The 20,838-nt window shown below is 37.8% G+C and overlaps 1 protein-coding gene across 1 annotated transcript in view; it reads right to left on the minus strand.

Moving 5' to 3' along the window:
• Positions 1-20,838, minus strand: part of LOC139743196 (cytidine monophosphate-N-acetylneuraminic acid hydroxylase-like) — a 126,046-nt gene that overhangs the window by 20,047 nt on the left and 85,161 nt on the right. Inside the window, exons 8-13 of the mRNA XM_071653695.1 lie at positions 20,170-20,307; positions 12,187-12,322; positions 10,663-10,800; positions 8,130-8,177; positions 6,097-6,223; positions 698-820 (exon numbers count right to left, since the gene is read on the minus strand). Of these exons, the coding sequence (XP_071509796.1) occupies positions 698-820; positions 6,097-6,223; positions 8,130-8,177; positions 10,663-10,800; positions 12,187-12,322; positions 20,170-20,307 (710 nt within the window). The remainder of the gene's footprint in view (positions 1-697; positions 821-6,096; positions 6,224-8,129; positions 8,178-10,662; positions 10,801-12,186; positions 12,323-20,169; positions 20,308-20,838) is intronic.

Genomic DNA, 20,838 nt, shown 5'->3' on the forward strand with positions numbered 1-20,838 from the left:
TCACAGATGGATGGACGGATAGAAGGATGGACAGAAGGACAAATGAACAGACATTCTGAAAACTTCATGCCTCCGGTGACACTCGGTCTACAAATTAATCGTCTACATAAATCGTTGTGCGCATGGCAGATTATTGTTACAGCACTTCCCTGCACATGGCAGAATGTTGTTAACCCTATGCGCACTCCCACACCTAACGACATTCTGCCATGCGCAGGGAAGCTCTGTAACAACACTCTGCTGTGCGCACGACGAGATACTGGTTGTGATTGGTAATAATGCAATCATGTGATTACTGCAGCAAGGATCACAATCATTACAATCATATTGCAAGCAGTGATGTCGTGTTGGGTTTAGAACAAATACAAAAATTTGACTGCCTGTATTATGTTATGTAGACCATATTATATATCCAATATTGTCCTATCTATTGTTGTAATAGAACCCCAAGCAGTCCCTTCAGAGTTATAGTTTCCACTCGAGAAAACATTTTCCCTCGGTGCTGCATGCTTCAGGAAAGTATCTCTTGAAAACATATATAACTCCAGTGCTGAAGTCAAGCTTCATATCACTCCTCTTCAAAGGTAATATTAGCATAATTCATTTCCCGTGGTAATGGCATAGGTTTGAAAGTCCCAGATGCGTGGGTACTGGTAGGGGAGAGGCACTCCCAACATGGGGAATAATTGACACCTACCTCCAAGTAGTTGTGTCGCCTTTCTGATCTCTGCTGCGGGAATGTCGGCTGAGGTCCGATGAAATCGATCAGGAAGTCGTATCCCCCCTCAACAGTCTGGAAGTCGTCATCAGTCTCAATCATCTGTTGATGTGGAATCAGTTTTGAATTGATTGTCTATGTGCTTTCTTAAAGGACAAGTTCACCTTCATAAACATAAGGATTGAGAGAATGTAGCAATATTAGTAGAACACATCATTGAAAGTTTGAGGAAAATCAGACAATCCGTTCAAAAGTTATGAATTTTTGAAGTTTTTGTGCAGTAACCGCTTGATGAGAAGACTACTGCAGTGTATGAATAACTTAGATGTCACATGCGTACAACAATATAAGGAAAATATAAAGAGAATTTCACAAAATTCCATCTTTTGAAAAAAGTACACATTCTCCTGACTCGTTACCGACAAATGTTATGGGTAATATTATTCCCCCTGCCTTTAGAAAGAGGCAAGTCAAGAGCTCTTTTATTATGCGAAAAAAGTGAAAATATGTTGAATTTTCTTTTACATTTTCTTTATACTGTTGTACGCATATGACTCACAAGCTGTAGTAGTCTCCTCATCCAGCGGTTCCAACACAAAAATTTTAAAAATTCATAACTTTTGCATCGATTGTCCAATTTTCCTCAAACTTTCACTGATGTGTTCTACTAATATTGTTGCATTCTCTCAATCCTTATGTGTATGAAGGTGAACTTGTCCTTTAACAAGCAAATCACAGGAAAAGTGTCTGAAGGTCTAGGCCATGAGGATAAAGTGGTCGGCCTCGAGATGGCAAAACAATGTACATGTATCTACATCCAACATCATTTCCAGTAAATCGAGGTTGAAGTTTCGCAAACCTACAGCTGTTTTTCTGTTTTCGTTAAACACTTCATATCTTACCCAACCAACAGTATCAGTAATACCGTAAATGCAAATTGATTCCACTAAACCCTTTCTTTTTAGAACTATTTGCATTCAACCCATTCCTTCCGCAATTCTCTGAGTGTCTCATATGCCCCCAAATGAGATTCTTTTTGCCCGTCGACGTTGTGTTTCCAGACACTTAAGTTCGCGCATGAAAACTTAAACGTTTACCCATTTTATGTAAAATATGCACCCTTCTTTACCTCAAAAGACTTGATATAGACTCCTCATATACTAAACAACATACTCTGAAAGCGGCGTGAGAATTCCTGAGTGCGTCATTTCATTACAGACGCACTTACAATACGCGTCCAGTCCCACAACCTGTCCGGTCCCACAACGCTTGGTCATACAGGTTGGTAATCCACCTGTGCGAAAGCAGTCAAGCGGTACATGTATCCAATTTCCATGGCCAACTACATGTGCTATCAAACAATGAAACTATCGATCGGGCACGAGATATGAATAGACCGTGCGCTGATGGGCTCACAAACTCTTTAAACCATGCACCCAAATGGAATGACTGGGGTCAGCGAACACAGAAATCTACTGAGCTCAGCTTTGATTGCTTTGTAAATGTTCATCATTCGCAGAACAAGCGGACACTAAATCAGATAAAAGGTAATTAACACTGTGATATATGCATTTTACCAACCGCAAAAAAAAAAACATTATATGGTGATAGAATAAACTCTTGGCATTTTATCAAACCCATTTCACTGGGCATTACAACACAAAGAAACATGAATTTAGGCCACGGAAGCAGGCACTCTTGTCTTCATCTTGGGTTCCGCTCTTGTCTTCATCAACCCATTCCTTACGGAAACCTGGTATACCACGTTCCTGTAAGGAACGGGTTAATCAAAACATACGTTGTTTTGCTGTCTCAACATTTAAACACGCTACTGCCATTGATACAGCAAAACAATTAAACGTAAGTCTCGATCACTGGCGTGCACAGGCTTCTGCAGCCGCGCACAGCGCGCTGCGAATTACTGCGTAAACAAGTAGATGGCAAAACAATGTACCGGTATTGCATGTAGATATGATGCTTAACAAAGTCCATGCCTGATGTGTGTTAAGCAGGGGCAAGCGTATCACCGCTTGCGTTGTTTTGCCAACAAAATTTGAACAATTCCCACTGGGAGGGAGCATCATATCTAAGTAACGGAATGAGTTCTGATTTCAAGATTTGGTCAAGAGTTAGATTACACTAAAATAAGCTGAAATATGTGACCAAGTCAATTTTCATAAATTTTTGACATACATTGTTTTGCCATCTGAAGGCCGTGGTCTACCCCAGGGGCACAACTTTCACAGCAATGAGACAAAAGTCAGGGACCACCTGAATGCTAATCTGTGATAATCTGTGGTACCAGAAAGAAATGATAAAATAGGCCTTATTTTCTGGCTTTTTAGTGACCATATACTTTATTTTTGTGCAAGTATTATCAGTGCCTATACAGAGCTACCAACTTTTGTAAAAGCCTTTCAGTACTTTGATGGCTGAAAATCAGTAATTTGCACCTTTTTTTAGTGAAAATCAGTAATCCTTAGCAGTGCAATAGAATACATCACAGACAATGATTTCTAAAATCAGTAATTTGCTTGTAACCTTCAGTATTCTTTCCCAATTTCAGTAGAAATTACTGAAAATCAGTACTAGTTGGCAGCTCTGCCTATACCCACCCCCCCCCCCCCCCCCCCCCCACACACACACACATACACACTGAAACATTCATCTGTACCACATGTATGTTTCTGACTTTTCGGGAAAAGGGTTTGGGGAAAAAAAATCATTAAAATAGGGTACCTTTTAGTATTTTTTTTCCATAAATATTTCTAATTATGGTTAGTTTCAAACCTCACAAAAAAATGTTGAAATAGCTAGGCCAAAGGGTTGTGCGGCTTCTCTGTTTTGGCCCCTGTTCTCCCGAATGTGCTTACTATGTTTTGATCCAAAGCATGCCAGGCAGTCTATCTTTTTGCAGGACATTCAAAACATATGCACTACATCATACTTTGAAAGCTTCTTTTCCAAAAAACCAGGGGGGGGGGATGTAGTAAAGAATCTCTCTTTCTCATAGTAAACTACTCCTTTCCTTGTCTCTGCCCCTTTTTCTCCCTCTCTCTCTCTCTCTCTCTCTCGCTCTCTCTCTCTCTGTTATGGAAATAGCGCCACCTGTTGGTGAGCCAAGGTAAGTACAATATCAACATATGGAATCCTGATAATACTCATCTGGAACCCATGTCAAGATCATAGTGCCTCCATCATTTTTGGAATGTGTAGTGGTTCAGCTGGGAGAGATAACTGCGAGTGATGTTTGAAGATCAATTAATGCATTAAGAAGGCCAGAATGACTCTGGCTTTTTCTTTCTTTTCTTTCTTTTTCGATAAGTATACATGATATATGTTTTGCCCATTTTCTCCCCCCCCCCCCTTTAAGGGTATCGTATCTTCAAGCTATATGCTTATTTGACGACAGTCTTCTGCATTCACACTCCCAATACATGCGCCATAATTCAGTCAGATCATTTGATTCATTATATCCCAAGTGGTTCCAAATTGACGTCTCCTATTATTCTTTTCCTTCAATTATGTTGGGATGTATACACTGTATGTTTTATTATGTCTTGAAAATGAGAAGAAATGACTGTATTTCATTTGGAGTATATATTCAATGCAGACAATCCCCAATAAATTCATTTGAACTGAACTGAATAATAAGATATGAACAACACAGCAATATGAAATACTCTCCTCCTTCACCTCATTCTTTCTCATCAAATTCTCCCCCTCAGTTATACAGTGTGCTGTTCTTTCCATGCTTAATACACTACATGTTGGACTGAAAGGAGCAAGAGGGGTGATGGGAAGATAATACAATAGGATGTAATCAACATTTGCAAGGACTCAATTTACTTACAACATACTCATTTGTAAGGGCCCCCACTTTTTTGCACCTGTACATAGGAATACATAGGGTTTCACCTTTTGGGCCTCCCCCCACCTTTTTTTTACCCCGGAAGTTTGATATCATTTGTATTTTGTATGCCATTGATGGTGAATCTCTGTGTTTCTAACAAACAATGTGACCCGCCACAACAAAAGGATCCGAAAGTCGCTGAGGGCTGAGTCGAGAAAATTGAGTTTGAAGTCAGATCATCAAAATCAGTTAGATTGATCGGATTTCATTTTTGGCCATAATGTTTAAGTCTAGTTAATGTATCATCTATTATTTGCTGAAATTTCGAAGCTAAATGATCAAAGGATAGGTATAAGAAATAAGCATTTTTCCAGGCCATGATTTTCCGTCTTTCAATGGAATAGAAACATGTCCGAAGATTTGGATTTAGCGCCGCAGATAGACTCCTCCCCTAGCAACAAGGGAGTGATCTTATTGGTCAGTGTGTTGCATCCTAGTTACTGATTGGTCGTGCATAGACTGCTGGTGCTAAGCTTGAATTAACATCGCGGAGGTTGCTAGGAGCGTACCTTCTATTGTCAAGAGGTGAAACTGTCTTGCCTCGGCCCTTGATCACAATTGCATCAGAAGGAAAACTTCGAAGGTGATTTTCTCAAAACAGTGATTTCCTAAACCATTCGACATGCGCGAATAAAATCATCAATATCTCCATAACCGAGTATGTTTATGAGTCATGTTGGGTATGAAATAAAAGTTGGAGAGTAAGGGAATGATATCATGCCATCATGCCGACTTCTAGATCCTTTTGTATTAAAAAATATTCTTGAATCACAAATCTTGAATCTACAGCTACTCATGCCACACAGACAAATTCTGTGTTTATTTATGTTGATGTAGGGCAATAGTCAATCAGTTGCTAACAAAAAAAAAGACATACTGACACTTGCATACTGTAAAAGTAAAATTCAGACAATAACATTCAGCATATTTTCACTTTTCTCGCATTAGAAAAGAACACTTGACTTGCCTCTTTCAGAAGAAAAGGGGAATACCGCGTACATCAGTGACAAGTAGAGGAAATGCGCATTTACAAAAAAAAGATTTGTGAAATTCTCTTTATATTTTCCTTATATCGTTCTACGTATGCCGCATCATACACTGTGGTAGTCTTCTCATCCAGCAGTGACTGTGCAGAAACTTCAAAAGTTCATAACTTTTGAAAGGATTGTCCGATTTTACCCAAAACTTTCACTGATGTATTCTACTAATATTGCTGCATTCACTAGATCCACATCCACATGAAAGTGGACTTGTCCTTTAAATGTGAAAAGTTTAATGCACTTCAGATTGTTAGAGATCTTTTTTTCTCCTACCACTCTCACACCCTTATTATATTGAGCTATCAATTGAGACTGTTCCATACTAACGGTTTGTTTTACAAAGAAGAGCTACAGTGAAAGATGAAACAGTACTGTTTCATACTCAGATTACATTCAACGACTCTGATGCTTGAAGGTGGTCTTACCCGCACAATGAGGTTGTAGCCATGGAAACCGACCCACTTGTAGTATGCCTGGATCCACTCGGGGTAGGAGAAGATTTCATGCTCGATGCTTTCATTGACTGCATTCACATACTTGGCAAAGTCCCAGCTGAGATAGGGAGAGAGTACCCCAGTGGGTGATCACAGCAAACAATGTTAACCCTAATAAGGCTGGAGAGGGGATGGACCCCCCCCCCCCCCTCCCTCGGCCAGAAAAAAAAAGGGGGGAAAAAGATGCAACAGTTTTGTCTGTCCATGTTGCATGCACTGAAGATCGAGCAATGACTATTGTAAGTACAATCCAAATCAGGGAGATTCTGCACAGCAAGCAGGGAGATATACGCGTGTTGCATGCATTTCAATGGGCGAGAATAATTCCCAAATCCCGGAGATTTTAATACTCTCTTAATCAGATATGAACAGATTTTAAAATTTTCAGGGAGACTTCTGTAGAGACTTGGCAGTACTGCTATTGCTGTTTACAGTCTCTGACACACAGGATCCGGGCGATACAGCCGTCACATCTACGGCCTAAAGTTACTTTGTATGGCCAAGGCTAATACCATGTGCACTCCATCATAATGGCTTTATTCATGAAAAGGAGCAAAAGGGTGATATCTCCAGACCATTTGAAAGTCAGTTTTAAAAAACTACACCAAAAAAAATGAATAAAATTCTATGAGCAGGACAGTGAAAATAAGATTACTTTCAGATGAAAATTAGGAAAGTTATGAAATGTTGATATTTTTTTTAATTTTTGCAAAAAAAAAATGCAAGCAGGTGATATGAATATGTAAATGAGTAAGGTGATTATGTCATCACCTCAAAATTTTCCATTGCTTTTGTACACAAAACAGCATTCCTCCCCATCTCCTGCATTTCCTAAACTTCAAAATGTTTTGTTCTTTTTTCCACCCAATCATTTGTTTATCCTTAAAAATCATTTTTCATATTTTGTAATTGTTGACACATATAATCTATGTACTTATGTTTTATATGAGAAAAAAAAAGTATTTGCAAGTTCTGTTGGACATGAAAAAATAAATGAATGAAGGAATGAACTCACAAATAATCATATTTTCTGTTATAAGACTATACAACATAATGTTATTCCTGTCTGAATGTATTCAAAATAATGATCAGTCATATATATATATCAGAATATGAGGTTGGGGCATAATTGCATTTGAAAAAAAAAACACAGGACATTTCAAGACCTTAAATGGTAGGGCAAGTAGTGCACTTATGACTGTTCAAAACTCACTCATTTGTAGGCCTTTATTCTCATGGACTGTTCAAGAACTGTTTTATAAAAATTAGCAAAACTTCACAATTTCATAATTTCCTTAATCCTTGTCGCACTTTGATCAAATTTTCACTGTTGTGCTTGAAAGATTTTATAACTCTCACTTGTCAGAGTACTGGTATTGAAATACTAACCTTCAAGGAATAATTTACCACTATTTTACAGTCTATCCTTGTGGTTTATTGCCACTTGGTCTACTATCAGATGGTCTACTTCCCAGTTCGTCCAAGACCACTATGGCTAAACTCACTTGGTCTACTATGAATTTCGTCTAATGCCTGTTTGGTCTACTTCTCACTTGGTCTAATGCCCAGTTTGGCTACTTCTTGCTTCATCTAATGACCAGATGGTCTAATTGCAGTCTTGTCTCCTTGGACTTTTTCCCATTTTGTCTAATAAACTGTGAGTATTACACAAAGTGGGCATAGTCCATCTGGAAGTAGACCAACTGGTAATGAGGCAAAGTGGCAATTGGACTAAATGGTCATAAGACAAACTGGTTTAGACAAAACCAGATTGGACCAAGTGGGTTGAGACTAAATGCCTATTAGACAAAGTGGGAGAAGACCAAGTGATAGATCACCACCCTTGTAACTCTCTAAATATGAATACAATCACTTAGAAAAATGGTCTTACATGTCCATACAAAATATTCTTATGGTGTTTTTAATTATATACTGAAAGGATAAACTTTGGTGGCATTGCTTACCTGTCTTTCAGGATTTGTGTGTCTGACGGTGGCTCCTGAATGAAGTCACTGTGGTACAATCAAGAAAAATATTAGATGACCATCTGGCTTATCATACAGGGTGTACACACTTGACATAAATCCAATTGATTTATCATATCGAGAATAGTGATATTACACAATGTAATTGTAATATTTGCATTTGCTTTGTCTGCTCGTATTATTGGTTGATCTCATTGTGCAATAGTTAAAACGAATAAGACTGATTTCTTGCTGTTATACATGTATGTACTTTTCATATTCTTGCACACTGTATCTTGTGTGTATTTTTAATGTATCCATGGCCCTTTGTTACCAATGTCTATAATTCAGCCTGCCATTCAGTTGCAATTGATATTGATCAATAAAACACCTTTGTTCAATTCAATTCAATTCAATTATACCGGTATTGATTTTCTGGGTCGGCCAGATTTTAAGGAAACTTAATTTCTCGTTGGCTGCTTCCCTTCAGCTTTATGTATTCCAAAGTTATGTTTTTGTTTTTTTTTCTCTGTGTCTGTCATGATTGTTCATCAATGTCTTTCTCTGTTGTTTTTAGGCTGGATAAATAAATTCAATTCAATTCAATTCAATTCAAATGAAAGGCATGTAGGGCCTACAATCTCTGATGAGCTTTCAAAAATAGGTTAACTTCCCAACATTTTCATCAGAATTTGTCCAGACATTGAAGTGTTCCCCCCTCCCCCCCCCCCATCCCCACCTTCTTTAGGTTTTCCCCAAGGCCATCATCATTCCTCTCCATTCATCCAAGTCAGGAGCACAAACTGAAACCATTGGTTATGTACACAGTAATGGTCTTTGTTATTTTAAATCATTTCTAGTAAAGAAGAAAGAATGTTGCCACAAGCCTCAAAAGCAGGAAGCCTCAATTTTGAGCGATTAGAAAACTGCCATCTTCAATTTAGCGGATGACAATGCACCAGTCCTTGAATGCAAAAAGGCGTTGTAATTCTTGACGCATGAAAGAGCTCACGTTCACACCTTGTGTGAGAGCAAGGACGAATACCCCAACCAGAAAAATCCACTGAATTCTGTAAAGGGGAGGCACCTTTACAAAATTAAAGGGGGGAGGGCATGCCACATCCCCCATTTTTTCTTTCTATTTCTCTTGTTTTAACAAAACATAAAGAGGGGGCATGCAGTGCGCCCCCCGGGCCCATTGGATCCGCCACTGAAAACAGCATTACTAGTATTATTGCATACCATTATGTTTTCTTAATAATGCACAAAGAGTTCCGCAAGTTTTTGTGTTTGCTTTCGCTTTGTTTCTTCAGTTGGAATTATGCCAGAGATACAAAAGCAAACCCATGCTTTTCAATATGGTAGAAAAACAGTGGATCAGACTGTATAGACTCAAAATTTTGAATATTCCTACCCCCTCACCCCCCCCCCCCCCAACACCAACCAGGTGCCTTGGCTAATTGCCAGCTTGTTATGTGGGCACATACCGGATACTGTACAAGCTGAAATTTGCATGACTTCATAAAGATATTTTTTTGTAACATATAGTATACTCCTTGCACAACATTTTTTAATGTTGTTAAAGGTGCATAGTCCCAGTAGTGTAGAGGGTGCTGTTGAATGAAAGTGCCCAGTGCCATGCCGAACTTGACTTTTTCATATTTTCTGAAAGAGCGGGTCTTCTTTTACATTATGCTGAAATTTGGTATCATAAAACGGGCAGGAAAGTGTGTTTTTTTAGCAGTTTATCTCGAACATTTTTGGTAGAATAGTGTGATTAGGTGTGTCTTTAGAATCTCTTTTTCATTTCTGAAAAACCTTGTCCACACTTCATTTTCAACTCTAATAACTTTTGAAAGGATAGTGCTACTACTTTGAAAGTTGGCATTAATTATGGACAGAATGTGTTAATGAGGCATGCTTAATTTCAGTTTAATCTGATAGTCACTTCATTGTTGTTGTCTACTCCCCGTTTTTTGTCCCATTCATCTTACAGCCAGCACAGTTTGGTAAAGATTAAGCGCTTGAATAGACACTGTACTTCAGAGCCTCTTTTCTCAGTTCACACTTTTCCTGAGTTTGTGTTTTCTTTCCAATATTTAGATAGGTTAAAAGATTCCATTTGATTTGAGTTATACATCATTTTAAAGCTTAAAGTCTGCTCTTTCAGAATACGGTCTTAACTAAAAATTCATGTCTGGCAACTTTTTGTTTGTTTTGAGGTGCAGTACAGTCTGGTAGAGTAGACTCTGGGAGTTTTCAAGTGCTTCTCTGGCATGGTTACACCATGGCACAGTACGCTGCAGGAGAATGCTTGAAAGCACAATTATTACCTCCTGAACAAAAGAATAAGAACAATCTAACAGACAAAGGTATGTTTCTTTTCAAGAGTAGTACATTATCAACAACATTCAAGTCATTGTAGGGCAATTTGTCAATCAGTTGCAACATTCAAGTTTGTCCTCACAATACAAAGGCTTGGATGTGTTCATAGAAAAGACAATAAGACATCTTATGTTCAGTATAGGCCTACCTGTCTCCTTCTAGGGCTTTTTGAAGGTCCAGTACTGCCCCTGGTATGGGGGTCCAGGTCTTGATCTCAGGTGAAAATTTCCTGATGAGAGCGTTGAGGTCAGCAGGATCATTCTTTGTGTTCGTTTCACGGATATAGCTATGGAAACGGGACCATAAAGGATTTGAAATATATACATTGTGTATATGCACTGTACAGTATGTCCCAAAAAAATTACAATGGGACCCACCGCAACAACTTACTTTAACTCTTTATGTGCCATGGTGGAAACCCCCTGTGTGCCACCATATTCTGAGACACGAAGGTAGTCATGCTTTGAGAAAGAATTCTGTTTTTCCAATTTGTATAACTTCTACAAATTTCTGTTAAGATGGGCATAATAGTAGGCAAAGTTAAAGAGGAATGCCAAGCTTCGTTGCACTATAAATTGTATGACGAATCTATTTTCAATGTTTCTTTTGAATGACCAGTTGCTACATTACTATAAAGGCATCACTTTTGAACATAAAACCTTGACAGAAACTTAGAATGTACGAACAAATCTAGTTGGGAACACCGCTTGATAGTCAATTACCACATAGAATGCAAGCTGTATAAGAGAGGAACAAAAGCACAAGAAACTCTTTCATTGTGCCGCGAGATTAGCAGTGATTAGCGATTTATCGATCGGTTTTGGCAGCTTTGTTTGTTGAGCAGAATATGCGAAGTTGCGACTGAGTCGGACGTGCAAACGTGGCACATAAAGACTCTATGCGATGAATCAATCCAAATACAATTTCAGGGTATGAAACTACAACTTCTTACCCACATCTTACAGAAAACCCCATCCGATTTGCTTCAGTGGTTAAAACTATTAAGAGAAATCAGGAGTTTGTCGAGCACATCACGAATCCCTTCCCTCCAATTAACCAAGTTCTGTCCACTGTGTTCACCATTTTGTCACTATTGTATCTTCTCTCATTTCATTTCATTTGCATTTGACAGAAATTCTTAATTTTCCTCCAATATTTTTAAATCTTAATTGATATTTTGGGCTTCAAAGATAATATAGAGATCAAAGGTTTATTTTTGCAACTTAACTCATGTATCTAATTGTGTAAAATTTGTCTTTTGTTCTTTCTAATATTGTTGTATATAATGGAATCAAGCATTTATGCATGAATGAAAACTTCTTCATTTTCACAATTTTTACTTTCGTGCCTTGGAAGAGAAAAATAAAAGTGTTACTCATGCATAAGGTTCCCCTTTTATTGACTTACCAAGTTGAAAGCTAATTGAATTACCTTTCATTAACATTTAGCCAAAAATTCTATGAGAAATATAAACTTGAAAAAGTCTTTACTTTCTTTTTTGCTGTGTAAATCTTCAGCACATCATATGATACAGCCATTATAGCACAAAACACACAAAATCCACATACATTGAATAAGATTTGCATATCTACCAGATTACAAAACAATTAAGTGAAGTTAACTCTGACTACAATTTCAGAGCATGACCAGGGAAGGTGGCCCGAATATTCACCTGTCGGACGGGTGAGCTTCCACAAAGTACCCAGCAAAGGGACAGTAGATCACGGGGTTGACATCACGTACCACCTGTGTCTTGTAGTACAGCAGCTTCTTGCGTTCCCGCTTGATGAACTGCTCTTTCCACTCCTCTGCAGTGGTTAATACACAACATACAATCATGTAGATATGACAGTGCATTACAAAACCAACAGAAAGGCACCACAGAATAGGAGATTTTTTAATTTGGGATATAAAATTGTGAGATTTGGTGCACACCTGTGAGGTAATTTCATTGAAATTGCATTACAGGTATTCACCAATTGAAATCTCATGATTTTATCATTATCAATAAACTGGTTGTTTGAGAATAAAATGTGGTCCTTTTTTTAATGCATTTTTTCTTCTTTTTTGTTTTCTTTTTTCTTGCTGCACCTGAAAAAATGGATGCGGGTGTGTGAGCATGAGATGAGGTATTGAGGCATTCGTCTCACACCTCCATGCTCAAGGCTCACCCATCTGCCCCCCCCCCTTCCCCCCCCCCCCCCTCCCTTTGCACTGGCTTTGCATTTGATATGATTTGTGCTTTCAAGCCAACGAACCACAGAAGGTTTATGAGAAAATGGCAGCTGAAAGCTTTTTGGGGGGGCGGGGAGGGTTGTTTCCTTTTTTTTGTTTTTGCTTGCCAGCCAATGAAACCCAGAAATAGCATCAGAAACAAAAACTACCCCCCCCCTCCCTACTTATAAAAATGCAGCCCTGAAATGTACAATGACTTTATGTCATAAATCATGAAAGCCATCTATGAAGAGTAAAACATCAGTGGAAATTGTTTGACTGGGCAACCACACAATTTGGCTCAAAAACTAACCAAATTAGATATCCAACAATGACTCATGTCACATATCATTAAATTTCTTGAAAGTCATCCATAAAGAGCATAACATCATTGGAAATTGTTTGACTGTGCAACATCTGGTGTTACCAAGGAACAAAAGCCAGCTCCCCCCTTCATGATTAACGATGCATGATATTAGATGTGCCTTTACTGCGTTAAGAATCTGTTGATGAGTTCAATTTTGCACAGTTAAAAAGGTAGCCATTAGTAAAAATCATGCAATTTGCATCATACAAATTATTGATTGATTTTTTTCATCAATGGAAAATGAAAAAAAAAATCATACATACACATTGCTGCCATCTTGTACAATGCACTGCCTTGTAACGTTCAGACTTACATGTCCCTCCAAAATTTAAAAAAAAAAAAAAATATATTGAGAAGCATGGAATTTGACTTAACCCGTTGAGGACAGTTTGATTTTGCTACAACACGCATTTCCCATACACACTTGCCTGAGTATACTCGGGACTCATCCTCAACAGGTTAATTTGAGCCGAAGGAAATGAGCACATCAGTGTGCATTCAATGAGCTCAGATGAGATGATTTTCTTTTTTCTCAATTTTTCTGCCTTTTTTAAAAGCATGTGCAATTAAGTGGGTTTCTTTCTGCTGCAATGACACTGATATTTTGATAGTGTATCGGCATGATGCATTTACATTGATTGATTTACTATTTTTCTATAACCTGACTGGTATACATATAATTCATGTTACAAAATGTTCCATGTATTTTCAAGATGTAAAATTACAATACATGTAAACTGCAGGGCACCTTTGGAAAGCAGCTGTGTACAAGTGAGTAAACAAACCATGCAGGATAAAACAGAGAGAACAAACAAAAGGGTAACAAATAAATGAATAAATAAATAAAATATTGTCAAACTAGTACCGGTAAGCAAAATGATGTATTACTAGTATATCTGTGTCTCTCTTGGAATCCAGCAACATAACGTCTACATCAATTGGGGACAACACATTTAAATACCAATGGCCATAATCTGAGTATATTGAATCATAGGTGAGGTGAGAACCATAAGGGTGCTATCGTGTTCTATGAGTTGAGTGGAAATAAAAACAAAACAATAAATTTTCATGACATAAAAAGTTCATCCAGTCAAAAGTGGGAAGATTTACAAGCATTATTCCAAATGTCAGGTGAAATAGTGCACATGTGGTTTTAATTTTGAACATTTTACTGAAAGTGAAAATAATTCAAAACTGACACAGTAACACAGAGGAGATCCAACTCAACATGATATCAACAACTCAACATGATACCAACAATTCAACATGATACCAACAACTCAACATGATACCAACAACTCAACATCCCCTAATATGGCAATAACGCCCTTTTGGTTCTAAGCCACCGATATGTTACAATTCTTGAAACAATATGTCACCCTGCACCTCAAAACAAACAAAAAGTCGCCAGACATGAATTTTTAGTTAAGACCATATTCTGAAAGAGCAGACTTTAAGCTTTAAAATGATGTATAACACAAATCAAATGGACTCTCCTAACCTATCTAAATATTGGAAAGAAAGCACAAACTCAGGAAAGTGTGAACTGAGAAAAGATGCTCTAAAATACAGTGTCTATATAAGCGCTCAATCTTTACCAAACCGTGCTGGCTGTGCGATGAATGGGACAAAAAAACAGGAAGTAAACCACCAGAGTAACAACAATGAAGGGATTATCAAATTAAACTTAAATTTAGCATGCCCCATTAACACATTCTGTCCATACTTAATATCAACTTTCAAAGCAGTAGCACCATCCTGTCAAAAGTTATTAGAGTTGAAAGTGAAAAGTGTGGACAAGGTTTTTCAGAAATGAAAAAGGGATTCTAAAGACACACCTAATCACACTATTCTCCCAAAAAATGTTCGAGATAAACTGCTAAAAAAAACACACTTTCCTGCCCGTTTTATGATACCAAATTTTAGCATAATGTAAAAGAAGGCCCACTCTTTCAGAAAATAATAAAAAGTCAAGTTCGGCTAGATTGACCCATTTCACTTATTTTCAGTCCTCACGCAAAATCAGTGTGTGCGACTTTATGTTCGTTTTGAGGCGCACGGTCACATATACAAACTTCCTCTTTGTGGTTTGATGAAATTTAAATTGGATAGTTTGTAATTGTGATAAAACAAATGATCAGACTAAGCATTTCAATAGATAATATCAAAAAAAAATTCAGTTTGCAACATTTGTAAGGCACTGAAGCTGCATACACGAGAGACTCTTGTAAACAGGAGAAGAAAGTTGTGTTTAGACTTTGCATTATCCCTGGAAAACAAAGTTTTTGTGCAATACATTTTTTTATTAACCCGTCGAGGACAGACTGATTTTGCTACAACACGCATTTCCCGTAGACAAGTGCCCAAGTACACTCGAAACTTGTCCTCAACAGGTTAATCAATAGGGAGTAAAATACCCTCTGGAAATTCCTGACAGAAGTCCAAGTACAGTTGAACCTCTCTTATCCGGCCTCCCTTCATCCGGATCTCTCTATTATACGGATGCATTCTCGCCGTGATTTTTTTTTTTTTTATAATTACGGGAGGAAAGGGGGATTCCCAACTCCTTGAGAACTCCTACACAAACACACATGAATTACATATTACTGCTAACATGATTAACATACATTACATCAAATTTCCTTCCAAATTGCTTAAGCGGGGTTCCCACTATCGTGCGATCCTTTGCGAACGCCACGATTGGACATTCGTAACTGATCGTGGAAAATTTGTTGAACTCGACTTAAATTTCACGTGTGGATACGAGGTTATGCGAGTCAATACGCGTTGGTACGTTTGGATGCGATATGGTCACGATTGATCTATTTCAAGCGATACGATCTGTCACGATCTGGTCTGCCGTTCAAATACGATCCGACAGGATTGTCCTGATTGAGTTCACGATTGGTACCGATCTAACATGACCATTACGATCAGGATCCCCGATCTGGTACGTGCAGCAACGTACTGATACATTCCACTACGAATACCGCGAACCAATACGGGATGCTTAGATAAGATACGATATCTTTTACGATCGGGATCAGAAGCGACCCCCATTTAAGGCGCGATTGGACCCGAATGGGAATATTATAGTCCGGCTGACGATGGATTTCATTGTTTCCATTAAATTATGCAGAGTGATTAGGCCTATTAATCTTATCCACAACCACTGATGATGGCAAGGCTTGACAGGGTGACGATGATGACAACGTAACCTTTGCAGTGTTGCTTATGACGATTATGTTATCAGAGAGAAAGAAGCACCCAGGCCAGCCATAACCTCAGATATTCCCTCGTCTAATATTAAACGTAAAGAAATTAATAGATTATTAAATCGACATGCTCACCCTCCCCCCTCACAAAAATGAAATAACGAACCCAAATACATAAGATCAGATGATTGCCCCTCTTCCCCAGAAAAAAAAAAAAACCAGCAAGACAAAATGACCTCTCTCTCCAATACATGAAGAAAATAATCATATGATGAAATGGAAGCTAAGAAAGAGGATGGGATCATTTTGAATATCATGTAACATAGTATTATGTGTTATAATGTCTATACGCTCGATATAAGAAAGTTGGCCGAATGGATAGTATTGCTTATGTGTTCGATTTCACATTCGCAAAGTGTATGTATCATATGCCTTTTTATTTCAAAATGTCGTTATCTCATGGGTTATCAAAAGTTTGGTTTATTCGGCTTGATTTAGTGTTTTACTTAACAATGTTTAACATAACTGATACACACACATAACAGAAAAGTGACTCCCTAATCAAAATGATGCCACTTTTTATCAAAAAAGGAGGTTTTACGCAAAATTATTTCGCAAGGGTTATATTGCTACACTTATTGAATAACTAACTGTGAAAAATAATAAGAGTGATCTTCATTGTCATAATCATACGAGTGATCTCACATCCACGACAATGGTCACTTTTACATTTCCAGTAATAATGAGAGTTGAAAATAAAAAATTTCCTCTAAAATTATGCTCTACCAAACATACAAAAAAAGACATTGAAAAGTGTCAAAATAGATGTAAAGGGGTCAAACGATGGCTGATGAAACAACAACTCTTAATTACTATATGCTATGTACAATACACAAACAGCAGGATACTGCACCCCAAAAAAAAACCAACAACTCTGTAATATACTTTTAAAAATTAATCATTTGCCATTGATATGTACCCATTCAAGCATGATTCATTAAATTATTCTCATCTTTGTACTGACGTCAGTCAATACGTGCAGACATACAATTGCCATTTTATTTTTGCTCATTTTTTGTTTTCGTTACAAAAGTTATCCCATATCCTGTTTTGTGTGTCTGTATAATGGTAATAGCAACTCATTAATGAAAACATCATTAACATAGTTTATGAAAACATCTAAAAATCTGTAATACAATTTTCATTCTATGAAGTCATTAAAAAATGATTTTGATAATGTACCTTACACATTACGACAATTAACCCCACACCGTCATACAATTTACCGTTTGGAAATAATAATCTAAAGATGTAGGCTACCACCTATGAGAGTACAAAATAAATCAATTTATGAGTAAAATAAGAGCAAATGGGCAAAAAATAATAATGATAATAAGCGGAAGTGAAGTGAAAAAGTCGATCCCGATCAACACGATTAAGAAGCACGATTAGAAGAGATTTGCTGCGTTTGGATACGATCCTAGACGATCTGATGCGATGATCACGATCAAAAACTAATCGTGTTAATCGTAGAAAATTTTTGAACCGTCCAAAATGTTCCTGCGATTAACGCGATTGCCACGATTGACCTTAAGATCTGATACGATCTGATAAGACCATCACGCTTGCTGCACGATTAAGACCACGATTTCAATCGTGGCGCCAATCGTGATAGTGGGAACCCCGCTTTACCTTCAGACATTTTAACATCCCCAAACATCCCCAAATCATCGCAAGAACATGGACACAAGATTATGCGCTTGAGTCCTCTCACATGTAACAATGAAAAGGTTGCATTATACACATTACTACATGTGGAACTACAATGGGCTACATCAGTACATGTGTATGTATATGCGCATGTATAAAGCATTGAGTCTCCCGTATCTGGCCAAATCCCTTATCCGGATGAGCCCCGGTCCCGACTTGTCCGGATATGAGAGGTTCAACTGTATGAATAGTTACACTACAAACTAAAGTGATTCTGCATGGTTCCTATGTTGTCCTTTGTCATAGCTATTTTACTGTAAAATGGATGAATATGATGGCATATGAATGTAAGTACTCTTTGTGTCTTTGTCTCTAACTCTGAAAGCTTCATTTTCAATATTTAGACTGTAAACTTATCACAAGACAAGGTTCATTTTCAGATCGCATGTTGTGTAATTTTCTCAGCGGTGCATGCGAGACTATATATTACACCACGTGGCTGTGTACCAGAAATAAGAGGCTGTATGACACAGCGGCATTAATACATGTATGGAGATGTATGTTCATGTAAAGCGTGTGTGTGTGTATAAACATGTGTGAATACAATTTTTTTTAATGCACACATGAATAACTAGCTGAAATGCATTTTTTAGCTGCTATTATCTGATTTCCTTTGTGTGTGTGCACAACTGGTGGTACTTGTTCCTTTGTGAAAATGATTTCTATATCACATCCATTTCATGATCAGAGCTCAAAAGCTTTTCAGTTCCACCTCTACCTCATGTCCCATTATTTGTCTACCCAACTAAAGAAATTTCAAAGAGTTCTTACATTTAAAAAAAAAAAATGATGATAAAATAATGGCACAGCACTGCTTTGGTATTCACATTGCTATTATCTGATTTCCTTTGTGTGTGTGCACAACTGGTGGTACTTGCTCCTTTGTGAAAATGATTTCTATATCACATCCATTTCATGATCAGAGCTCAAAAGCTTTTCAGTTCCACCTCTACCTCATGTCCCATTATTTGTCTACCCAACTAAAGAAATTTCAGAGAGTTCTTACATTTAAAAAAAAAAATGATGATAAAATAATGGCACAGCACTGCTTTGGTATTCACATTGCTATTATCTGATTTCCTTTGTGTGTGTGCACAACTGGTGGTACTTGTTCCTTTGTGAAAATGATTTCTATATCACATCCATTTCATGATCAGAGCTCAAAAGCTTTTCAGTTCCACCTCTACCTCATGTCCCATTATTTGTCTACCCAACTAAAGAAATTTCAAAGAGTTCTTACATCTAAAAAAAAAATGATGATAAAATAATGGCACAGCACTGCTTTGGTATTCACATTGTGATTCATCTTTTCATGCCCCAAGACACCAAGCTTGATGTGTTTTTTTCATCATTCAGCAGGAATTCTTCTAAACTACACCTAGTTGTACAGTCAACAAGCCCATGCAGATCTCAATGTGCCTTTAGTTACATTTACACACAGTTGCCAAACTTGAAGTTTAGGTCGAAAACTTAACTGTCTATGATTAGCTCCACTCGTGAATTCACGAAGCGGGTTCAAACACGCACCAAAGCTTTAAGATACAACTTACGAGTGAATCTCCCTCAATGATTAGGGCCTATACCTGATATGTAGAGTCTTTGCTAGGACCTTATGCCCATACAAAATAGTGCAGCCGGAGGTTGACCAAGTCAGAAATCCAGGACCCATTTTCTTATGGTAACTTCATGAAAACCCACGTGGTTAGACAAGTCTAAAATGAACTATGAAAATCACTATTAAATAAGTAGTGTTGATGTAAAGCAACAGTGTGTATACCACCCTAACAACATCTCTGTATATAGCAAACAAGCTAGTCTGATTTTATTCGATGAAATGTTTTCCTTAAAAGCAAAATTACATTGCAAAAAAAAGGAGATCAATAAAAGGCATAAAAAAATAAGCAAATTTTATAAATATCCATGACTTTTCCATGATATATACCATAATACAATTCTGTTTTTTTCCATGGCTTTTCCAGGCATGAAATTTTTTTTTTCTTCAAAATTCCATGACTTTTCCAGGTTTTCCGTATCTGCAGGAACCCTGTTAAAGAAATAAATAAATAAAAATTAAAAAAACCCTACTCACCAGTGTACTTGCCACCAAAGAAGTTCATGGGAAAGCCTGAGGCACCCCCAGCGAAGTCACTGAGCATGATGTCCACATCGACTGGAAGACGTCCACCGTTGGGATTGGTACAGTCCACGGTGTTCAGGATCAGGTGACCTGGGATGAGGAGGAGTAGGGGGTGTGGCAGGGGGTGTGGCAGGGGGTGTGGCAGGAGGTATGGTCAAGACAAATGTCAAAGATTAGCATAAAACAAGCAATTGCTTGTAAGCAATTGCTTCAAGCAAAAGCACAAGCTCATCAAGCAGAAGGTCTAGCGCAAGCAATTGCTTAAATCCATATGCATAAACTTTTGCTTGTGCTTATACCTTTTGCTTGTCCCGCACAAGCAATTGCTTGCATTTTCAACAAAAGGGACATCACGCCTGTGTGAACAAAAGAACATTAAGGAGTGTGGCTGCATGTATTTGAAGGGGCATGTGTGTGCGGAAACATTTCCTGACATAGCAGAAGAGCTATGAAATGACACTCATAAATGCACACACAGAAGCACACACACAAGTTTACACACACATGTATTACTGGCTGATTCCCATCACTGCTTACAGCAGCCCGGATCTTCCAGATCGCACGTGGAGCGGGTCTCTTTGCTCTCCACCGAAGTCAGACGTCATACCTGTTTTTCATCAT

This window comes from Diadema antillarum, unplaced genomic scaffold, assembly GCF_040938485.1.
Source record: "Diadema antillarum isolate AM-2024a unplaced genomic scaffold, OU_Dant_1.0 seq00001057_RagTag, whole genome shotgun sequence".
Classification (NCBI taxonomy): Eukaryota; Metazoa; Echinodermata; class Echinoidea; order Diadematoida; family Diadematidae; genus Diadema; species Diadema antillarum.